Below are 24,163 nucleotides of genomic sequence, written 5' to 3'. Positions count from 1 at the left end.
CTGCCACCACACAGGAGGCTGCACTTCTTTTCCTGCTTTTACTTTCCTACTGGCACTCTGCAGAACCTGTCTCTTTTCCTACCTTTAATACAATATTTCGTCCATTTGTGTTTGTCTTGACCAATTCTTTGCTCAGGACAGAAAGAACCTAGAAACCACCTGCATATAGAAGTGGACTCCTGTACCCAACACCTGGTAACTCTTGTATGAACATGACAGTTGTTTTGGAGCCCCTCATTATGTAAATGGTGACTAACCTGGGAAAGAACACAGCCGGCCTGAATTTGGGGGTTCTGGGCAGGACCTCCTGCAGTAACTCCAAAGGAGAGTCAGGGTCCATTTTACTGAGCTGGGTTACTGAGAGGGATTAAAGGGATTAGGTTAAGTAGGGCGATATGAAGGGATGGTGTGAGATTGGGGGAGTAAGAATGGCTGAGTATGTGGCTATTGCAAAACGGCACAGACAAAACATTATGTTACTGGGATTGAACCCAGAGAATGGCCAGCAGCATCCCAGCTCTTAATCTCTAATGTGATGGTTTTGGAGGTAGAGCTTTTAGGAGGTTATTAGGTTTAGATGAGGTCATGAGGCACAGAGGCACAAAGGTGCAGCTCCTGTGCTGGCATTAGTGCCTTTATAAGAAGAGGAAGAGACCAGAGCTTGATTGTTCTCTGCTATGTGAGGACATAGCAAGAAGGCAACTAAGGTGGAAAGAGAGCTCTCACCAAGAACCAGTCCTGTCAGCACCTTGGTCTTGGGTTACTGGCCCAAGTGAAACTCTAGAGACAGGCATGATGGCACACACTTATAATTCCAGCACTCAGAAGCCTGAGGCAGGAGGATCGTTGCAAATTCGTCATCAACTTGGGCTACAAAATGAGCTCGAGTCCAGCCTGAACTGCATAGTGAGACCCTATCTCAGAAAAAAAAAAGAAGAAGAAAAAAAGAAAAAAGAGTCTGTTGTTTCTGCCTTCTAGTCTGTGATTTTTTCTAGTAGAGCAGCCTAGACAGAGGAAGCTGTCCCCTGTGTTCCTTGGCTCATGGTCCTGCTTCTTCTGTCACAGCTCACAGACTTAAATTTTTTTACTTATAAGGACTATTGTGGTAGCATTTTGCCTGCAAAGATAATTTAAAATGGTCCCCTGTCTCAAGTCCCTTAACTGATTATATTTTTGAAGTCCTTTTGCCACTCAAGGTGACATATTCTTGGGGTCTGGTGCTCAGGACATGGTAATTTTTGGAGATCCATTATCCTACTAATCATAGACAAATACTTTATTTCTCTCTCTCTCTCTCTCTGTCTGACATAGTCTCACTATGTAGTTCAAGCTGGCCTTGAAATGACTATGTAACCCAGTCTGACCTCAAATTCTTAGCAATCCTCCTGCCTCCCTAGTATTGGGATAACAGGCATGCACCACCACACCTGGCTGAACACTATAACTGTCAATAAATTGATTGGTTTTTTCCCTCAGCCCTGAGTAGCAGGGCTTACAAGCATGTACCACCTCATCTGGCTTCATCTCTTTTAAAAGAAATAATTCTATTTCTTTTTTAATGATTATATTTCTAGTTGCTAAAAATAACATGGTAGTTTAAGAAACTTCATTTTTTTTTTTTGTCTTTTTCCTTTTTTTAATCGGTACCAGGGATCGAACTCACGACTGCCTGTTTGCAAGGCAGGCGCTTATGCCACTGAGCTAAATCCCCAGCCCTAGAAATTTCATTTTTTAGCAGTGCATTTTGAAGTATGTAGAAGTGAGATGTTTTAAGTCTCAAATTTGCTTTAAAATAATTTAGGAGAACTGGCAGGTGGTATATGAGTGTCCTCCCAACACTTGAGAGGCTGAGGTAGGAGGATCACTGGAAGTTCGAGGAGAGCCTGAGCTATACACGAATCCCTGTCTTACCCCCATCAAAGTTTTTAAAAATTTAAAAAGAGAGAGAAGGAAATAAGTGAGTCAGTTTGAATATGGACAATGTATATTTGGTGATGAAAAAAGATACCAAAGGACACATGATTTGAGTCCTGCTAAAGAGAAAGGGGTAATCTGAGTAAAGGGGACTAAGTAGGGAATGGAATGTTTTTCTAATCCGAGAGAAGCAATGTATCAATCATTTTAAAAAGTTTTTTTGTTTGTTTGTTCTGGAGATTGAACTCACGACCTCACGCTTGCCAGGCAGGCGCTTATGCTGCTGAGCTACATCTCCAAAACTCATTTAAAATGTTTTGATAATGTTGTTTTGACATGTTGGGACCTTAAGAAACCAGGGAAAGATTGTATTTCCCAGAATTAGCAAATTCTTTTTGTATGTGTGGTGCTGGGGACTGAACCTAGGACCTTGCTCATAGTAGCCAAGTACTTGACCGCTTAACTACATCCCCAGCCCAGCAAATTTTCAGAGATGGTAAAGGATTCACTTGAGAGCATGTGTTCAATATGCAAAGCTACCAGTCCTACAGTCAGGGACATCACCCTCTGACCTGATCCATTCTGTGTCCGAGAATTACACAGGTAGGGTCCACACTGAGAGTTCAGGGGCCTCGGAGTTAATTATTCATACTGTCCAATCCTTAACGTGTTCAGTGTGCTTTTGCTTCTTGCTTGTTCCTTGTGGTGGAAACTGCACTAAAGGATTTTGCTCAAGCTTTGTAGTCCCTGGGTTATTGTCCTAATATTAGTGCCCATCATGGACCACCATTCCTCTTGTACCTAGGGAACTGTGAGTGTGAAACTTTCTTTCACAAAAATCATTACTATGGGTGTCTGAGCAAATGAATCCTGCTACATTTTTAGACAAGCATTCCCTTTCTACAGCAAAACATTAAGTCAGAGAAATTCTCTAGAACATAGGTTCGATGAGGAAATAGTTTTTTCTAGCTTTTCACAACTTGAAGTAAAATAGACAAACCACACACCCTGCCATGGACATAGTCGGCGGGTGGAGGCTGCAGTGAGTGTCCTGTCACTGGCTGAGAAGTTGGACAATGAGATGCAGAGGCAGAACATTTGGCAAAGTTGCTGCCCAAGGTTACTCAGCAACAGACCATGTGCCTATAGAGGTGGTAGTCCCGGAGCAAAGGAAAAGAAGTAGAAATGTAATGTGACTTTTTTTTTTTTTTCTTTTTGAGGCAGGGTCTCACTATGTAGCCCAGGCTGGCCTTGAATTCACTTTGTAATCCAGACTGGTCTCAAACTCACAGTGATCCTTCTGCCTCAGCATCCTGAGTGCTGGGATTACGGGTATGCACCACCATATCTGGTTGTAGTATGATTATCTTTAACAGTGTTTGGCAAGATGTTATGAGAAAGAGGTGAGATCAGGACAGAATTCATGGGCTTTTAAGTAGAAATAAAAGGGAATGGAATACTGTTACAGCTGTGTCTAGATGTCCTCCCAAAGCCCCATGCAGTCATAGGTGGGGCTTTTCCAGATGGGGCTGATCTACCATGTGTGATGTGGGATTGATTCCTAGTGCCATGCCAGGCTCAAGGGCACTAGGATTGAGGAGCTTGGCTAAGACACAAGGAGCTGGAGGAGTTGTGGTCATCCCTTGTTGCATTGTTTCCTTGTGCCCACCATGAACTCTTCTCCTCTGCAGTGCCCCACTGCGTGTGCCACCCTGCCTTGGAGTCATTCAATTATGGACTGAAATCTCTTTAAACTTTGGGTGTCAGGTATTTTGTCTCAGCAACAGAAAAGTAACTAAGACAAATATAAAAGTGCTGACTGCTTCTACAGCATAAGGTAGGATTTGAGCAAAAGACCCTCAAAGGCCCATAGAGATACCAGTCAATGGTGGAATTTAGGTCACAGGAGCATACCTTGAAGGGGACAGAGGGTCACTGGCCTCCTCGCTTCCTTCCTCTTCCTCATGCAGCCTCCCCCACCATCTGCTCTCTACTGTAATATACTGCCGCGCCACAGCCTCCAAATGACCAGGTGGACATGGGCTGACAGCTCCAAAGCAGTCAGCCCAAATAAAACTTTTTTTCTTTCGTTTCATTCTGTGGTTTTTTAGTGTTTCCGTGAATTGAACCAAGGAGTCTGAACTACATCCCTGACTCCTTATTTTGACCTGGGTCGCACTAAATTGCTCAGGCTAGGTTCAAACAGTTCAGCATACAGTTCAGCTAACCATGGTGGCATACCCCTGTGATCCTACTACATCAGCCTCCAGGAGACTGAGATTACAGGAGTGTGCAACTCTCTTTATATCTTGATTTCTCAGATATGTTGTTAAAATACTTGAAAGTTCAGTAAAACAGAGAGCTATCATGTTACTAGGGATAGAAAGTTTTCAGTTCCATTATAGCCTTACAGGCGCACTGTCACCTGTGGGGCCAGTGACCAATATGGAGAACATACCCGAAATTCATATTAAACACGCTATGAATAAGATACATTCAAAGGAAAAATTATTGAGACAAAAAGTAAATTAAAAATTCAGACCAGGGGCCAAGGATATAGCTCAGTGGCATAGCGCCTGCCTGGCAAGTATGAGGTTGTGAGTTCAATCCCTGGTACCAAAAATAAAAAATAAATCCAAACCAAAAGATGATTTTTATTTTCCTAATTAACATTAAAAAGCTCTTATATTTGCCTATTGGGGTTAAAATGCTGTTACTAGAATCTACTTATAGTTTTTTTTTTTTTTGAGACAGGATCTTGCTGTGTAATTCAGGCTAGATTTGAACTCACTATGTAGCTCAAGCTGGACTTGAACTCACAGTGATGTTTCTGCCTCAGCCTTTTACCTTACTCTGCTTAATTGCTATTGAATTTGAATTCATTTTGTGTATAGTCATTTTAAAGCATACAGTTCAGCTAACCATGGTGGCATACCCCTGTGATCCTAGCTCTTCAAAGGCTGAAGAAGGAGGATCTCAAGTTTGAGACCAGCTTGGCTACACAGTAAATTCAAGGCTGGACTGGACTACATAGTGAGACTGTCTCAAAAAACCAAAACAGAACAAAAATATTTTAGAGGAGCCAGGGATGTAGCTCAGTGGCAAGGTGCCTGCCTGGCAAGCGCAAGGTCATGAGTTTGATCCTCGGTACCAGAAAAAAAAAAAAAGTATTTTAGTGTGGTTAAGTTTGGCTTATTTATTAAAACAAATCTTTCTCTTACAGAGTCAGGGGGGAACTTTTTTTGTAAATTAAGTAGATCATAATCAGCATCAAGAAGAAAATCGATTCTTGTGATTTTATGACTGTGTAACAGATGTTCAGTGTGTTACAATAATTGTTTTTCAATTCTTGTTGACACTGTATGTCTAGGATGTGTCCCAGGAAGGGGCTGGCTCATTATAGCAACTCAGGTATAGGGAAATGATAGTCACCATTTCCAGACATGGCAGGAATACAGTTGCAGAGGGCTTCTTGGTGCTGATGATTCCACATTTTGTTACAGGCTCTTTCGTAAATTCTATTGGTTACAACACAATGGACAGTGCTAGGACAGAGAAGCAGGGAAGAGTCATCTTACTTGTGTTTGGAAAGCTGAGAGTACAAAATATTTGGTGGCAGTGCTTGTAACTGTGTGCCCTCATGACCATTCAATACTTTGTTCACTTATTCTCCTTGCTGCAGGCAAGGAGATGGTCTCACCATCTTCCTAGGGAAACAGGCCACGTGCCATGCCACGACAGTTTCAGATGAGAACCCAGGATTTCTGGTTGATGCCAGGAGTCTGCACGAGCCAGCCATGGGGCAGTGTTGTTGGGTCATACAGACCTGAGCATCCTACAATCGAGAGCCACGTTTTTTGCACGGACACTCAGAATGCATGGGTGGAAGGGGGACAGATCAATCACAACAAAGTGGCCTTGAGGGATTCAGTTTTCTAACACATGAACTTTTGGGGGATACATTCAAACCATAGTGATGTGATATCAGATTCTACATTTCATTTATTTCCTTTATTTTAAAGCGAATAAAACTTAACAAAACAGAGTAAAGCCAATCAAAACAAGGCAGTGAACATGGTATAGAACTTCAAAACAGCATAATAGGAAATCAACAGTGGTTACCATAGTATATCTTTCTTTTTGGTACTAGGGATCAAACTCATGACTTCACACTTGCCAGGTAGGTGCTTATGCCACTGAGCTAAATCCCAGGTCCTATCATAGTATATCTTATTATCTTCACAATACTTGTCCATTCCATGAGACACAGTAAAATCAAACAGAATAAAAATAATCAAGCAGAACACTGAATAAATTGAAACAAAACAGTGAAATCAATATTGGATTTCAAAAACAAGACAGAAGGAAATTCTCTATATTTTCTATATTGCATACTATTATCCTACTAGTAGATGCTCAAGACTACTGGCCCCAGGCCTGCAAAGTCAATCAAACAATACAAGCAGTCAGTTATTTTTTGTACCTTGATTGCTATTAACTCAGTCTGTCCTCTCAAGGAGCCAGGTGCTTACGGGGCAGGAGTGTGGAAGTTCTCAATTCTCAGTCCTCTGGCCAGTCATCTCACGGGGAGGGCAAACTGGCTTCTCTCTTCCTGGGCCCTGCATGGTTTATACAGATTCTACATTTCACTTAGGAGATGAGGGCTGGAGATTGGTTATTGGTAGAGCACTTGACTAATATATGAGGCCTGCTTTTCTGTTTTTTTTTTTTTTCTGAGACAGGGTCTTGGTATACAGTTCAGGCTGGCCTCGAACTCCCTATATAGCCCAAATTGGCCTCTCAAACTTGCCACAATCTTAATGCCTCAGCCTCCTGTATAAGGCTCTGTTGGTCCCCAGCCCTAGGAAAAAAAAGGAAAGATAGAAGTGAGCCAGTCATGATTGTGCATACCTGTAGTCTCAGCTGCTAGTGAGACTGAGGCAGGAGGATCAGTACAGCAGATGAATTCAAGACCATTCTGGGTAATAGATTCCTATCTCAAACAGAAAAAAAAAAAACCTCCAAAAAACAAACAATACAAATTCACAAGCTGATGAATACACCTGTAATCTCAGCATTTAGGAGGCTGAGGCAGGAGGACTGCTTTGAGTTTAAAGCCAGCCAGGGCTACAGAGCAAGACTCTGTCTCAAAAAACAAACAAATAATAGAAACTAAAGTCATCAAACATTACAAAAGTAAAAAACTATCACATGTTGAGTTTGGATGAACTATCCAAAAAAAAAAAAAAAAAAAGGCACATTTACCTGAAAAGACTATTATCACTCCAAATTCTTATCTGTAGAAGACTGGGTTTATATTTTTCGATCAATTGTAACCAACATGGTAACAACTGGATGAAGCAGCAAATATAACCACTCTGCAGTCTCCTGTTGAAGCAGGCAAGAAAGAGACTAAAGACCCTTGCAAAAAATGAAAAACAAGGGCTGGGGATTTAGCTCAGTGGCATAAATGCCAGCCTGGCAAGCACAAAGTCATGAGTTTGAACTCCAGTAGTAAAAGAAAAGAAAAGCATTCTGTTTTTGGGGGTCACATCTCATAAAAATGTTATTTACAATTACTGGGCTAAAGATTTAGGTCAGCAGCATAAGTGCCTACCTTGCAGGCGCAAGGTTATGAGTTTAATCCCTGGTACCAAACAAACAACAAAAAAGTACTTACTGTTTTTCTTTTTCCTCTTTATCGGTACCGGGGATCAAACTCACGACTGTCTGCTTCCAAGGCAGGCGCTTATGCCACTGAGCTAAACCTCCAGCCCCAAGACTTACTGGTTTTTTTTTTTTTTTTAAATCGGTACTGGGGATCCAACTCACGACCACCTGCTTGCAAGGCAGGCACTTAAGCCACTGAGCTAAATTCCCAGCCCCCAACTTACTGTTTTTCAAAGAATTAATATTTTACAACTTTACATTTGCCATTGTGATAGATACACATAAATGAAATTTGAGTCTTTGGTGATTTTTAAAGGAGTCCTGGGGCCAAAATGTTTAAGAACTGCTGCTCTAGCTCACTTCACCTTACCCTTTGAATTTCAATTTAGATGTCATTTTCTCTTGGAAGACTTAATTGAGCGTCCAGCTTAAATGTTGGGTGTCCTGTAGGTATTGTTAAAAATACCCTACACTTCACTTATCGTGATCAGCTCTTCTTAGGATCATTGTGTTTCTGGTTTGCTGTTTATTTATTATTATTTCTCTTGGTGCCAGGAATTAGACTCACAACCTAGTGCTTGCAAGGCAGGCGCTGGGCCACTGAGCTACATCCCTGGCCCTGATGTTTATTTTTTTTGAGACAGGATCTTGCTATGTATTTAGGTTGGCCTTGAACTCACTATGCAGCCCAGGCTAGCCTCAAACTCACATCAATCCTTCTACCTCAGCCTCCGAAGTACTAGGATTACAGGCATATATCACATATCTGCGAAATTCACTTCTTTAAAATGGACAAACTTTAGGTTTTTTTTCCCCCTTTTGAGGTAGGATTTCACTATGCAGTGCAGGCTGGTTTTGAACTCTTGAACTCTGTAGCCCAGGCTGGCCTTGAACTCACAGGAACCCTCCTGCCTTGGCCTCCTGAGTGCTGGGGTACCACTATGCCTGGCCTAAACTTTATTAGTATACTCACAGAGCTGTGGGACTATCAGCACACTCAACATTGAAGCACTTTTGTCATCCTGAAAGAAACCCGTTATCTATTCGCAGTCACTACCTATAGTTTCCCTAATTCTCAGCCCTGGAAGAGGTGGTACAGACACCTGCTAGCTATCTTTATGTCTTAATTATTGTCATATTGTAAAATCATACTTTGCAGTTGCCTTTTTCTACTTGGCATGATGATTTCAAAGTTCACCTTTACTGTATGATGCACGAACACTTCATTCTATTTTTTTTTTTTTTTTGAGACAAGGTCTCACTATGTAGTGCAGTTTGAACTCACAGCGATCCTTCTACCTCTGCTTTCCTCAGTTCTGAGAGCTGTGATTACAGACATGCATCACCACACAGCTTTCATTCTTTTTACAGCTTAATGCTTTATTGTATGGATATATCATAGTTCATTAATTTATCATGAACAATTGTACTGTTTCCTCTCTTTTGTTACTATGAATAATGCCACCATGAACATGTGCATGCATGTGTTGGCACAGATACATTTTCAATTCTCTTGGTTATTTAGCTGGGACTAGAGTTGCTGAGTCATATGACTATTTTAGCTTGAGGAACTGCTAGCCTGTTTCCTAAACCATTATTTATATTGCCACTACCAGTATAAGGGTTCCAATTTCCCTGTATCCTCATCAACAATTACTATCTTTTCTCTAAGAGCCATCTTAGTGGGTTACACTACTATATTCTTGTCATTTTAACTTTGCCTTTCTCTGTAGACTACTGAAGTTGGATTTAATGTCCAATTGTATATACCCACTGGAAAAATGTTTATTCAAATCTATTATCCATTTTTAAATTTTTTTTGTAAAATTATAGTATTCCTTTACATTCTAAGTAGTTCCTCATCAAATATTACTTGGAAATATTTTCCTTTATACATTAGAGTTATCTTTTGAACACTAGAGACAAGCTTAAAGTTTTTTTTTTTTCGGTACCGGGGATCGAATTCATGACTGCGTGCTTACAAGGCAGGCACTTATGCCGCTGAGCTAAATACCCAGCCCCAAGCTTAAAGTTTTGATGCCCATTTTTCAATTTTTTCTTTTTTGAGACAGGGTCTCCCTATGACCCTGAACTCATTAGCCTTGAACCCACTATGGAGCCCAGGTTGACCTTGAATCGACCCTCCTGCCTCAGCCTGGAGTGCCACCAGGCCAGGCCACTTTTTTAATTTTTCACAGGCTGCTTGTCCTTTTGGTTTAATACCTAAGAAGCTATCATCTCATTCACGTCATGAAGATATGTTGTGATTTCTCTTGAGTTTCATAACTTACAATATGCTTTTGATCTATTTTAGGTTAATTTTGTGTATCATGGAGGTAGAAACCCAACTTCACTTTTGCATGTAGACATCCAGTTTTCTCAATACTTGATAGAACTGTGGTACTAATTATTGATAAAACTTTTTTTTTTTGGTTTTTGTATCATTAATCAAATTCAGGACTTTGCCCTTACCACTCAAGCGCTTGTGCCACTGGGCTATATTCCCGGCTCAACACTGCTTTCAAGACGGAATATTCCTGGTATTCTGGTTAATGTAAATGTAAGCGTTTATCGACTTATTTCTGCATTCTGAACGACTGCATTTGTCCAGATCCTTCTTGCCCATGCTTGCGCCAGTAGGGCCAGTGGGTCTAAAAGGCTCTTGGAACATCTTTTAATCCAAATCCACCATTCCAGAGTTGGCTAACACCTTCCCCCTCCGACTCTCAACCCTGGGCAGCATCCTTCAGCCGGTGGTCTTGGCCGTCGCGTCTGGGGGGCGCGTTTTCTGTAGTGCTCCAGTCCACATCGCAGACAGCAGGGAGCGGGCGGTTAACCGAAACGCTGGTTCCAGCGGAAGAAAGGCGAGCGGTCCGACGCAGGCCGAAAGGGCTAAACCAGGCGGGAGGAAACAAAGAAGCACCGTGGCTGACTCAAACAAGCGAGGCGTGCAAAGCAAGAAGCCAGACAGCCGACAGGAAACAGCCCACAATGGGGCAGCACAGCCTTGGTGCGGGCCTCGGCTGCGCACGCGCAGACCGCCGCCGCTCCCTTCCCCGCCCACCTCACACGTCGCCCCGCCCTGCGCGCAGCGGAAGTGACGCGAAGCGTAGCGGAAGTTGCTGCGGCCGCGGTGTTGTGCTGTGGGGCCGGGAGGCAGGGTTGTAAACGCCGGAACGCGCGAGGTTCTGCCGCCCCGAGGCCGCTGCTGCGCGGAGACCCGGGGAAGCCACCGCCACCATGTCTGACCAGGTACTGGTTTGTAGCTGTCGGCGTGTGCGGCGAGGATTGCGGTCCGCTGCCCTCCTGCCCTCGGCCAGGGCCAGGAAGGAGGCCACGGGAGGGGCGCGCGGCCTGGGAAGGGGGCGGCGGCGGGCTAGGAAGGGCCGGGCGGTGAAGTCGGCGCGGCAGGAGCAACTCGAGGGGACCCCGGCCTTCACGCCGTGAGCCGCGTGCCTGCCCCCTCCCCAGGCCAGCCGTCGCTCCGTCATCCTGGCCCAGCGTCCCGTTCGTGGCGGCCGCCCTCATGCGGTCCCCTTTTTTCTCCCGGGTCGCCTCGCTTGCGCCTCCTCAAAGGACCCGGGGAAACCTTTCGCCTCTCCGTGGAGGACTGAGCGCAGAAACAGAGCCCTGGGCCTGGTTATGTAACGGGACAGAGCCGCGGCCCGGAAGCCCCGTGGCCCTCCAGCGCGCCTGGACCCCGCTTTGCAGGTCTTCGCAAGGTGGGGGTAGAGGGAGGCGACGCCGGCTGCGCGCTGCTGGCCTCGGGGAGCAGCCTGGGCCCGGCCGCCCGCCGGCCCGGTAAGCGCGGTGCTGTCGCCCCCTTTCTCTAGTTTGTGGTTCCTTACTCAGGATTGGTTCATCAACTCTCCAGTTGTAGGAGAGCACCCGGAATAAGCGAGAAAGAAAGTAGAACGAAACTGTTGGATTAACAAAGCAGTGTTGCAAGCCGGAGACGCCCGGGACTGTGCTTTTGAGGAAAAAGATAGGAAAAGCAGTTGCAAGTAGAGCAGTTGCGGAACGTCTGCGGATGCTTCCTCATCTCGGCGTCAAATTTAACTTGCTTGGGACTTGTGTCGGTCAGGACCGATGGATTTTTCGCTTAAGTTTTCCGCATTTTGTTGTAGTTCACTACATTTATGGGTAGTTTTTTTTTTTTTTTGGTCTTTTTCCTTTTTATCGGTACCAGGGATCGAACTCACGACTGCCTCTTGTAAGGCAGGCGCTTATGCCACTGAGCTAAACCTCCAGCCCCTAGGGTAGTTTTTAATTAAAAATTTTTGTCCGGTCTTTTGTTTGCTCATACGATTTTTAAATTTTTACAATAGTTTTGGACCTTTTACTTGTTCAGTAATTGTTACTCAGGAAGTTGTTTTTCATTCAACTCTAGGATGTACTTGAGCTTTTAAATTTAACACACTTATTCCCCTGGCTTTTAACCCAGTTTTGTACCACTTCGGGAGAGCAAGTGAGGTACTTTTGTGGATTTCTATTGTACAGAATGTACACTCATTTTAAAAATTTATCGTAATCTAAATTAGTTTTGGGTGAATTTACTTACCAGTAATCTAGGTTAAGCACCGAGTTAGTATGGGAATGGTATCATAAGTGTCTTCCCTAGACAGTTATTTTCTTTGGTTACCAGAGAGGAAAGAAAAGCTGTAAATGCTTAGTTGTATTAGCGTTTTATTTTGATGTTCAAAAGTAGCTACCGCATGTTGACATGTATTTATGAAAGCTTGGTGAAAGAGCAATCTCTAGAATTAGGAAATAAGCTGTAGGATTATTTTTGTGTCAAGGGAGTCTCAGAGGTCAGAGCTATTCATAATATGTTAATATTAGGTTGGTCCCAGAAGATAAACTTGGAGTGATGTATTTTCTTTCTTTCTTTCTTTTTTAATCGGTACCAGAGATGGAACTCACTACCACCTGCTTGCAAGGCAGGTGCTTATGCCGCTGAGCTAAATCCCCAGCCCAGAGTGATGTATTTTCAGAGGCTAGTCTCAGAAGTGTATTGTCTGTTTTTTTTTTTTTTTTTTTTTTGAGATAGGGTCTCTGCAGTTCAGGCTGGCCTTGAGCTCACTTTGTAGCTTAGGCTTTTCTCAAACTCGCAAGATACTTCTGCCTCAGCCTCCCGAGTGCTGGGTAGTATATTGTCTGTTGCATACTAATTTCGCTTTAAAATGAGTGAACCTTAGGTTCACAGGAATTTTAAATGCTAATTCACCATTGACTTATTTTTGGAGTTTGAGTGAAAGAAACACTGTACAGTTTTAACAGTCTCAGCATTATCTAGTGGGTTTGTGCACCGTTATTATCTAAAACAGGTTCTTATCCTAAAGCCCGTGGAGCCTGAGGGTTAAAGACCTAGATGAGATCTAGAGAGCTTGTGTGGAATGTTTTGTGAGAGTTTGCAGGGTTATTTTTGTGGGCTATTTAGTGGGAAGCATAGTTTTTGTTGAGGTACATGGTCCTCCCAGAAAAGTTAAAGCTCATTATTTAGCCCTTTGATCTCCTTTAGGATAAACTCTGAGATAAACTCTTAGGTTTATCTTCTGGGAATAGTGATTAAGCCTCATGTTGCTGATATTACAGTCATTTGGGATTCTTGCTCTCACTTGTGAGCTTCTCAAAGGTAAGGATTCGGCTTCTTATCTCTTAAATCTTAAGCACTCAACCTTAAATTTGTTCTGGACCCCAGTAAGTATTAATAATGGTGCTGCTCAATCAGCCTAGTTCACTTTATACAAAACAAAGCCCTTGATACCAAACAGGTAAGGGTCATCTGCACAAATGTTTTCATTTTTCCTCTTTTTTAGTTCATACTGTTCCTTTTAAATACCACATTATCAAAGTCTATTTGGATCACAACTTTTAGATTTAGGTCTGTTAACTGTAGGACATGAATGACTGATTTGCTTCACTCTTACCTGCATCTGTGATGATGAGGTTCCTTTAACCCACCTGCATTCTGGAGAGATTGGTTTTTGTCAGGGATTTGGAAGCATTATGTAATTCTAGTTATCCGTTGCACACTAACATCAAAATTTCATGGCCAGGACCAGCAGTCTTTTGCTTTGCTCACAACTGCAGTTTGGGCAGGGCTCTGTGGCTAGACTCAGTTCCACAGTGGTGAGAGGACCAGAGCTGAGTTTACTTAGATGAATGGCTCTTGAGCAGCTGGGGTTGGGGCGGTGAGGAAGACTGGTTCTTCATCTTCCCAGGCTGAGTGATCTCTGGCTGGAGACCCCAGGGTGTTCAGGATTATGACACCTCAGGGTTCACCATCCATCCTAGAAGTGACAGGATTGATAGGATCTAGCCTTGGGCATCTCTGTTTTATTCTGTGGGTCAGTCAAATCCCTGAGTCCAGCCAGGACTCCAGTAGAAGACATTTAGACTTTTTTTTAATAGTAGGAGTAATCAGAATTTGCAGTTTTCTTTTAATCTGCTCCTTAATGTTTCTTCTGTCACTGTTGGTCCCTGCATTTTTCTATATAGCTTCCTGTGGTTGATGTTTACTGATTTTAGTTACTTAGCTTGGGGTTGCAAGAGAATATGAAGAACTGTGTGTTAAAATTCATACTTATGTATCCTATTTGTGTGGTAGACCCAGTATGTTAAACTGTTACTATTCCTTGAGCATGCAGTGATGTGCACCTTAGGTCTCCTATGTCCTAGGAGAATAGTGATTTATAGTGAGGTGCTACTAGTGGATTTTACAAGCAGATTATAATAAAACACTTAAAAGAAAGTATTAAAAAATAAAATAAGACCAAGTCTCAAAAAAATAAGTGCTGGGGATGTCACTAGGTGAGAATACCAGGCGGGGTTCAATTGTGGATATATTTGTTTGTGAGTCCTACTTTGAAAGCAATGTGACTGTATCTTTGTGGTTAGAGAACTCATTAAGGTTAGTTGAGTAGTTCACATTTCAAAATAATACAACATTTTTCAAGTATATCATGATACATTTTAGCTCCTCATAGCAGTTAGGATGTTGCTATTGTGGGTAACATACTTGGTATTATAGCTATTTACATTATAAATATCTTTCTTCATTAGACTTTTTTTTCTTGTACTGGGTAAAACGAATGAAGAGGAGGAATGGCTCCTGAGACAGGAAGGGTCCCAAGTGGGTTGCCTGACTGATTTTTGAGAGATGGGTCATCTTATTTTTCTTTTCCCTGTAGTGTCCAGCCTGTCGACTGGAAATAGCTGTTTAAAAGGGTTTTGTTTTCAAAGGAGTGGTTAGTCAGACATAGTCATTGAATTAATATTAAGTGGCTGCGATCTTGGCACCATTTTAGGTCTAGAATTAGAAGTTTGCCTAAAAAATGTGAACTGGCAAGGATCTTTCTCTTCTTTCTGTCCTCAGTTATGTTTTGTTACTGAGAAAAGGTTTATTGCTGTGGAAGTTTTTCTTTTATGATATTTTTACATACTTTCTAGATCTTCGCTTTTCTTAATAGTACACCTGGTAACTCTTATGTCCAAGATGAATTATTTACTTTTCCTGTGGCATTGAGGTGGTTGTAAATAATTTTTCTTGACATCTTTAGCATAGCAGCATATCAGTTTCCTGCAATTGTGAGTTACTTATTTATATATTCTTCTGGTACTGAACTTCAAACCTAGGGGCATTCTACCACTGAATTACATCCCCAACCCTTTTTATTTTTCATTTTGCCAAGTTGCCCCCTTGGGACTCGGAATTGAGGTCCTCCTGTTTCAGCCTCCCAAGTGCAGGTGTGCACCATTGTGCCTGGCTAATGATTTTTTTAAAATAGGAAACTTATTAGTTTTGTGTTTTTGAGATAGTCCTTTTTTAGACCAGTTCTCTTTCTAGACCCAGCCATCTATTTCCAAGCTGTTCTATCTTGGAAATCAGAATTGGTAGTATACTTATTAAATTCCTTTAATAAGTTACTTAGCTTGGGGTTGCAAGAGAATATGAAGAACTGTGTTTTAAAATTCATACTTATGTATCCTATTTGTGTGGTAGACCCAGTATGTTAAACTGTGCACTTTGCTAAGGAGGTCATCTCTGGTTTACTGAGACCTAAATTCTTGGAGGTTTTCAGTTCTCTCTCTCTCTCTCTCTCTCTCTCTCTCTCTCTCTCTCTCTCAATAGAGTCTCACTTTGTAGTGCAGGCTGGCCTTGAACTATTTAGCCTAGGCTGGCCTCCAACTTGGGACTGTCTTGCCTCAGTCTCCTGATTCCTGGGGTTATATGTGTGTGCAACCACATTTGGCTTTGGTTCTCCCCTTGATCTTCTGTGTGCACTTGCTTTTCTTTTTTTTTTTTTTTTTTTTTTGTCTTTTTCCTTTTTATCGGTACCAGGGATCGAACTCACGACTGCCTGCTTGCAAGGCAGGCGCTTATGCCGCTGAGCTAAATCCTCAACCCTCACTTGCTTTTCTTTGCAGCACCAGTTTCTTCTACTTTGGGGCTGTGTACACTTTCTGGCAAATCTAGTGCTCCTCTGGAATTCTATGATGAGTTACTGTCCCAGATCAAGAGCTGAATACTTGCACTGTTTTGTGACAACTGTGCCATACCATTTTGTGTTGGTTGCTGCTTTTTTTTTTTTTTTTTTACAGAGAGAAGGAAAGGCCTACAAAGAGATCCCTGGAAACAAACCTTTTTTTTTTTTTTTTTTTTTTTTTGTCAGGGTCTTCTCATTTTCCAGGCTAGTTTGTCAGAGAAGAAAGATCGTGCTGAAGAGCTGGGTGACTGCTTTAGTAAGCCCAAGGTGGTCACACAGGTACAGCAGCACAAGTGTCTGTTACCTTAGTGGCTCGGAGGAGGACCAGATCATTCTGTCCTAGAACCGGGCAGCTTTCTTTTGGAAACTTTAACTACAAGTAGTTACATGTTCTTATGAAACTGAAGTGAGTTATTTCTTACTCCCAGCAGTGAATCCAGAAGCTGCAAAGACCTCTGCTGCTTACACTGACTACTGTGTACAGAAGTAAGAAATAGGAGTAAGATTTTATGGTAGAAAATAGTGCTGTCAGCTTATTAATTCTTGGACATTTAATAATTGGTTAGTGTTTGCCTGGTTCTCTATAGACTATAAAGGTGAAAAAGCTTGGTCTCTCCCACTGCAAACTTGTAGAGAAGACAAAGGATACTAACTTGTCACAGAAAACATTAATTTATTTAACAGGCATATTGAATATCTTCAAAATACCAGCCTTTGTCTTTGACCAGAAATACAAGGGCAAGTAAGACATGCTAATGATGTACTCAAGCCTGATGGTTCATAACAGATGGTTCTGACTGACTAAAGTAGCTGTACCTAAACATTTCAGAGGAATCTTTCTGTTGAAAGTGATGTCTGGGTGGTCTTGAAAGGGGTGTGAAATGGAAATGTGCCGTGCAAGCAGAGGAAGTCAGCATGTGCAGAGATACTTGAGATTTGGCCGAGGGTGCCATGTTCTGGAGACTGTAAATAGTTTATTATGACTGCAGAATAGCATACTTGTGAAGAGAGCCAGGAGGATAAAGTTAAATTGTGAGCAAGGACCGGTGTGCATCAGTGGAAAAGCTTGAACTAACGCCGAAGATTTTGATCAGACCAGATTACTTTTAGGAAGATAGCTTTCTTGGTTTTTGAGAATTAAAGAGAACAAGACTGGAGAGTATCTGTTCTTGTTAATGCTCACTGTGGACCTGAACTAAGGACTGTGGAGTGGAGAGAATGAGATTGGTTGTTAAAAATGATCAGAAACTGGATTGGAACCCAGCACTTGGATGGCTGACACGGGATTACCTCACTACGTAGTGAGACTGCCACAATCCCCAAATCAGAAAGATGAATGAATGAAGTATAAAATTTTATTTCAGTTTTTTTTGTTAACTGGAATTGAACTCAGGACCTTGCACTTGCCAGGCAGGTATTAGTTTACTGAGCTATATTCCTGGCCTGAAGTATGAAATTTTAGAGAGGAAAAAAGCCAAAGGTGATTTTTAGTGGCCATTGTGGGCAGCTGAGTGTATGGTATTTATTGTAATTGGAATTTAAGAGGAGTTGTAGTTCTTTGCTTTGTTTTTTTAGTGCTGGGAATTGAGCCCACGGCCTTGCCATATGTTAATAATCGTATGTTCTACCACTGAGCCAGTCCTATAGGTTGTTTTGAATTTGGTTTTCAGAAAGAGGAGTTAAAGCTAACAGATGAATTTGGGAATGCATTGTTTTGGACACTTTCACCTTGAGGTTCTCAGGGATATCCAAATAGAGATTCAGGGATGTGGGTAAATGAGTGGAGAACTCTGTGAAGCTATCAAGGCAGAAGCAATGATTGGGAGTGAGTGGTGTTGGAGAGAGAGCATGAGGCATGGGTTACTCCTGAGGCAGAGAAAGCAAAGGATTTAAGACCAGCAATTCAGCAGACACCATAATTTAAGGAAATGCAGCTGTTCAAGGAAGGAGTCACCAGTGTGTCTGGTTTTTACAGAGCTGAAGATGAGATCTAGAGAGCTGGACATCATGGTGCATGCTTGTAATCCCAGTGTTTGTATGTATTTATTTTTATACAAATAAAAAGTATATAAATATATATGTGTATATGTGTATGCATACACACACACACACACACACACACACACACACACATTCATTCCAGGGAAAGGAAGCAGGTGCTAGGGGACTGAAGATGGACATAATCAGGGATCAGCAAATACACCAGTAACAGAATGGCACATAGTCCAACTTAGTAGAATTGCTGTTTGTAAAGTGAATAGTGAAGAAAAAAAATGAGAATTGAGTGTAATGCTTTAATTAAGTACTAAGCACAGTCCTGTGCGGTTTGGTTCTGGGCTTTTGGTCTTAGCCTTGGCCTGGGGAAAGGGCTTAGGGCAGAGTCCTGGAGCAGCAGGACCAAGGTCCATGGGGGAAGCGCTCCTATTCCTCCCAACAGCTGAGCAGCTGGTCTCCCTGAGCAATGTGGGCGTGGCTGTGCACTGTGCCCTCCTCCTGTTGCTCTGGAGAAGGCGCCCTGCGATTTTGTTGACTTTACAGAGCTGCTCAGGAGAAGAGAACAGGCTCCCTGCTTGGGATTTATTGCCCTTCACTGAAGGGAATGAACTGTCTTTGCCTTCTAGATGCTTGAAGGATGAAGCAGTGTTAACAACATATATAGCTTACAGGAAAGGTGGTGGTGAGACTGTATTTGAAGGAGGTTAGTTTTGCAGGCTGCCAGAATGTTCACTGGTCAGCAGATGTTGAAAGCACTGCAGAATGAAGCCAGGCAAAGTTTCATACTAACGAGGTCAGCTTCGTTGTATAAGGGTTTCCTTAGACTCTAGACCACTGGTGGTAAACTATGGCCCTGGCACCTCAGCGGCTGATCTTATCATCAAAAGCTCAAAAAGCTTCAGGGTCACTGCTCCAGGCTGTTATATCAGGTAAAGAGCGGTTTTAGGTTTGTTGCAGTTGTCTGTCTGTCTGTCTGCCAGTCCGTCCATTTGTCTATCTGCTGGCCTTGAACTGTGTAGCCTAGGCTGGCCTCAAACTTGGCAGCAATCTTTCTGCCTGAGCCTGCACTCTGATGCCCAGCTTTGCTATGCTAAGTTTCTATAGAATTTGGTGATTTTAAGTTACTGGCATGAGATACACAGGAATTGGTGTTTTTTTGACTGGTAAAGTGGTTATCTTTTTACTGATATGAATTAACTATTTAAAATTAGTAAAAATAATAAGGGGTATATTTAAATTAGTGGATAATTTGGTGATCAGACTGAGGTATGGCAGATGGAGGAGAAAGTTACTTTTGTTTTTTAATTGGTACTGGGGATTGAACTCAGGACGAAGTGCTTGCAAGGCAGGCGCTTATGCTGCTGAAAATGGTGATGTTTTTTTTTCTTCTCCTGACAGGGTCTTAGGACCCAGGCTGGCCTCCAACTCCCAACAGTTCCTGAGCCTCCTGAGCACCCTAGTGTGCTGTTTTTTTTTTGAGTCAGGGTCTCTATGCTTGCTGGTCTGCCAGGCCTTGAGTTCACATTGTAACCCAGGCTGGTCTCAACTCACTACAATCCTCTAGAGTGCTGGGATTACAGGTGGAACCACACCTGGCTCCCCAGGGTGCTTTGTTATTAAAAACAGTGGCCTTATTCTAGAGAGGTTCTGTGGTGAAGTTGCATCAACTAATTTATCTTCTTCATTCGCTTTTTTAGTATATCTTTGTGTGTGTGTTTTAAAAAATTATTGGTACATTTTAGGTATACATAGTAACATTCATGATAGGTTACTTGTACCTGTCATGATCTGTGTTGCTTCTTCCCCCATTTGCCTCCTCTCTCTTCAATTCATCTTTCCCTTTTTATTTATAAAAACTTGAAGTTTAAACTTATTTTGTAATCCTCTTGTCTTCTTGGATCACCTTTTTCTTACCTTTGTGGGTCCTCCCTCCCTCTCTGAGGCAAAGATATGATTTAGGCTGGCCTTGAACTCACTGTGAAGCCCAGGCTGGTTTAAAGCTCTCAGGCATCTCCTGCCTCAACCTCTCCTGAGTGCTGGGATTAAGGGCATGCAAATTTTCCTACTTATTCTGTGCCCCCAAATTTCAGATTAATTCGTCTAATATTTTTGTTTCCAGCCAGCTTTGTCTTCTGAACGTGTAATCATAAATAGTCTAAAATAAAATACTGATTTGTCTTGACTATATTAGGCCAATACTTTCCTATGCTATTTTATTTTCTGAATAGCCTTTGCTTGTGCTGCATGGTTAATTTATGTATCTTGGTGCACTTCTGTAGCTAGTATACAGGCCGTAGGATGTGAGAGGATGATCTTCACCTGGGAGTGTCTAGCTAAGAATTCATGGCAGCAGCTGGCATCTTGTTACAAATTCGTGGCCTGCTCCAGATCTAGCAAGTAGAAAAGGGGTGGGGCTTGGCAGTTGTTTCTAAAAGTCCTTCAGGCACTTTTGATGTATAATAAGGTCCTAGCAGATCCCATACCCTGGTGTGTGTGTGTGTGTGTGTACTGGGAATCAAACTCAGGACCTCATGCTTGTATACATACCTGGGGATGATATGGTAATGACAAAGATTCCTTTCTTTCTTTCTTTTTTTTTTTTTTTTTTAAATTCCTGTCTTGATTTCTGGTGAACCAGTGTTTGGGAGAGTGACTTAACTTTGCTTGGCTGGCGAGGAAAATAAACCCACTTTGTATTCTTAGATGCAGATTCTATATGCTGAAGGGAAGTAATGGTTATTCATAAATGAGTAACTAAAATAACATGGAAACTTTTAAAAAAATATGTTTTTATTAATAAATGCCAAGTAATTTTACAAAGTACTGGGTTGTATGGTGTAGTATATTTTTTACTACTTACTATTTCCCCTCCTCCACTCCTCCCTTACTCCTGTACTCTAATAGTTTCTGTTCCTTTCTCATGTACATTTCTTAGAGTCCAAGTGTTAGAGAGAACAGTGACACCTGGCTCTTGGGAGTCTGGCTCATTTCCCTTAACACGGTGATCTCTAGAACATCGCTTTCCTGCAGAGGACATGGTTTCATTCTCCTTTACAGCTGAATTATAGTCCATGGTGTATACACCACATCTTGTTTACCCATTCTACTGTGGATAGACAGGCACCAAGGCTGGGCTTGAACTTTTGATCCTCCTGCCTCAGTCTTCAGAATTCGAGGATTATAGGTACATGCCACCATCCCTGGGCCATTTGCAGTTTTTAATCTCTCTACTGATTCCATGGTAGTTGATCTAATTTATATTTATTTCTACTGTTGAGGTGAAAGAGTTCTCCCTACCCCACCCCACCCCACCCCTGAATTTTCACCAGCACTTACTAGTTTATATATATATATATATATTTAATTTTAAAGAGATTTAAAGAAAGTAAAACAATAAAAACTATGGGGTTTCAAAACAAGCGGATAGAAAATTAACAATAGTCACTATACTGCATATTGTTACCTTCAGAATAGTTGCTCAGATTGTGAGATACAGGCATGCAAAACAGATCAAAGAATGTAAGCAATCACAGTTTCTTTCTCCGGACTAATAGGATCAGTAGTGCAATTACCCTAGCTATGTACTTGTGTGTGTGTGTGTGTTTCCCCTTCCTTTTTTTCCTCTTTTTCCCCATCCCAGTTCTTTTTTGGTTTTTGTATTCTTGATGGACTCTCAGTGCAGTTTTGGTTTGTATATGGCTGATAGTTAACGATGTTGAATCCTTTTTCTTATTGCCTGTTTGTACTACTTTTGAGAAAGAGCTGTTCATTTAATTTGCCTACTTAATGATTGTGCTATTTCATTTTTTGGTATTAAATTTTTTGAGTTCTTTATATACTCTAGCTATAAATCCCCTATTGGAAGAGTAGCTGGCAAAGATTTTCTCCAATCCTGTAGGCTTTTTATTCTTTTGATTGTTTTCCCTTGCTGTGTAGCAACTTCTGGATTTTAATTTGATATAATCATGTTTGGCTTTTGAGATAGGGTCTCACTATAGCCCAAGCTAGCCTATAGAGTTTTCCCCTACTGGTTCCAGGTGTTATATCTAGTCTTTGATCCATTTTGATTGATTTTTATAGAGGGTACCCAGGCTGGTTCCCTTTCTTGGCTATTATGAATTGGACAAAATGGGAATGCAAGTATCCTTGTCACATGCTGATATTAACTTCTTTGGATTCGTGCCAGGAAATGGTATGGCTAGAGCAAACAGTAGCTGTATTTTTAGGTTTTTTAGGAATCTATACTATACTGATTTGCCGAGTGGCTGTACTTGTGTATTTTCATACCCCCCAGCAATGTAGGGAGGCTCTGCCCTGCCCCACTGTCTCCTTGCCCTAGCAGCATGTTTTGTTTGTTGTGGTCTTGATGATAGCCACAAGAAGGAATCCCAGTGTAGTTTTGATTTGCATATCCCTAATGGCTAGAGATGTTGAACTTTTCTTTTCTTTTTTTTTTTTTTTTGTACTGGGAATGGTACTCAGGATCTTGTGCTTGCCAAATAGGTGCTGTGCCACTGAGCCAAATCTCAGGCCCTTGAATTTTTTTTTGGAGACAGGGTCTTGATACTGACCTTGAACTCACTGTGTCCACCAAGCTGGCCCTAAACTTGGGGTCTTCAGACATTTATACCACACCTGGCCTGAGTTTTTTCATATACTCATTGGCCATTTGTACCTGTTCTTTTAGAGAGTAGCTGCTCATTTGCCTGCTTACTAATTAAGGTATTTGATTTTTTGGTTAGGTCTTTGTGTTCTTTATACATTTTAGATAATCATCCTTTGTTGGAAGATTATTTGGCATGGTTTCTCGCCTTCTGCAGGATATCTCTTCACTCTGCTGGTTATTCCCTTGTTGTGTAGAAACTTCTAATTGGAAGTGGTCCCCATCATTGATTCTTGTTATTACCTCCTGCGCTGGTGGAAGACCTGTTGGGGAAGCATCCGATGGGAACTTCTGGCTTGACTTTTGCTTTTCTTTCAGGAGGCAAAACCTTCCACTGAGGATTTGGGGGATAAGAAGGAAGGGGAATATATTAAACTCAAAGTCATTGGACAGGTGAGTGCTCTTATTTCTCTGCTTTTACTTTTCCAATGTGGGGATAATTTCTTGCACACAGGGGAAATAATGTTTTAAGAAAGGCAGGTTAGGGCTGGGGATTAAGCTCAGTGGCATAAGCACCTGCCTTGCCAGTGTGTGGTTGTGAGTTCGATCCCTGGTACCAATAAAAAAGATAAAGACAAAATAAAAAGGCAGGTTAATTAAAAATGACATCGATTATGCATGCTTCTCTTGGAGGCAAGAGTAGCTGACATGATGTTTAAATCACTCTGCAAGGCGGCTTTAGAGCACCTTCATCTCCCTTACTCTTGCTTGTATTTTGTGGGCAGGGGTGGGGACTATTCCCTTGTAATGCCAGGGCCACTGCAGCGCAGTGGGACCATGTCCTCATCCTGCTGTGATCCCTTCCTCTCCCCTTCTCCTGTCTCCTCCTGTGTCCCCTAGGCATCCCTGGCTTCTTGCTGAGCCTTTCTGACATGTGACCCTAGGTAGGCAGGGGATCTGATCATTGGATCAGTGAGTCCTCCTAGTTTCTCCTTAATCACACACACTGTTTTCAAGTATGGGAGAACTGCAGTAGTGCGATGTTGGTCTCCTCCATCACAGCTCATGAAACCCGTGAAGAGGGGCAGTCTTTACTTTTGTGCTTATATCATAGATAAAATATTTATTTTGCATTTCTCTATTAATAACATGTAATTTTTGTCAACTGTGTTTAGAGTTGTGCATTCATATCCTTTTCCCACTCTGTCACTGCCTTTCGTTGAAAAATTTTTAATAAGAGACAGTGAGCAATATCATCCAGTGCAGTACTTTTTTTGTTTTGTTTTGTTTTTGATGCAGGGCCTCCCTATGTAGTTCTGACTTGCCTTGAATTCACTGTATAGCAAAAGCTGACCTTGAATTTGCGGTAGGTGGCCTGCTGAGTGCTACTGGCATTATAGGTGTGTACCATGATGCCCATCTCTCTCTTTTTTTTTTTTTTTTTTTGAGACAAGGTCTCATATCTAGCTCAGGCTGGCCGGGACTTCACTAC

General features: G+C 42.0%; 1 protein-coding gene and 1 long non-coding RNA gene across 3 annotated transcripts in view; one reads left to right on the top strand and one right to left on the bottom strand.

Annotated features, from left to right (window-relative positions):
* Positions 1–5,910: 5,910 nt before the first annotated feature.
* LOC134473293 (uncharacterized) lies at positions 5,911–10,663 on the bottom strand. Its single transcript, XR_010043491.1, has 2 exons — positions 10,057–10,663; positions 5,911–6,775 (listed from the first exon to the last, which is right to left on the bottom strand). It is a non-coding gene; the product is annotated as an uncharacterized LOC134473293 (long non-coding RNA).
* A 6-nt stretch (positions 10,664–10,669) lies between these two features.
* The window catches only part of Sumo1 (small ubiquitin like modifier 1), a 29,274-nt gene continuing 15,780 nt past the window's right edge, over positions 10,670–24,163 (top strand). The window contains exons 1-2 of one of the 2 annotated variants that reach the window (XM_003474628.5): positions 10,670–10,836; positions 23,050–23,124. In XM_003474628.5, coding sequence (XP_003474676.1) covers positions 10,825–10,836; positions 23,050–23,124 — 87 coding nt within the window. In that variant the 5' untranslated portion in view covers positions 10,670–10,824. The remainder of the gene's footprint in view (positions 10,837–23,049; positions 23,125–24,163) is intronic. The other variant, XM_063237259.1, reaches the window with a different exon arrangement.

The sequence above is a fragment of the Cavia porcellus genome, unplaced genomic scaffold, assembly GCF_034190915.1.
Source record: "Cavia porcellus strain 051 isolate PalLab524CR breed Dunkin Hartley unplaced genomic scaffold, mCavPor4.1 scaffold_26, whole genome shotgun sequence".
NCBI classification, from domain to species: domain Eukaryota; kingdom Metazoa; phylum Chordata; class Mammalia; order Rodentia; family Caviidae; genus Cavia; species Cavia porcellus.
Note: the sequence above shows the minus strand (reverse complement) of the source record. Positions and strands in the feature narration are given on the sequence as shown.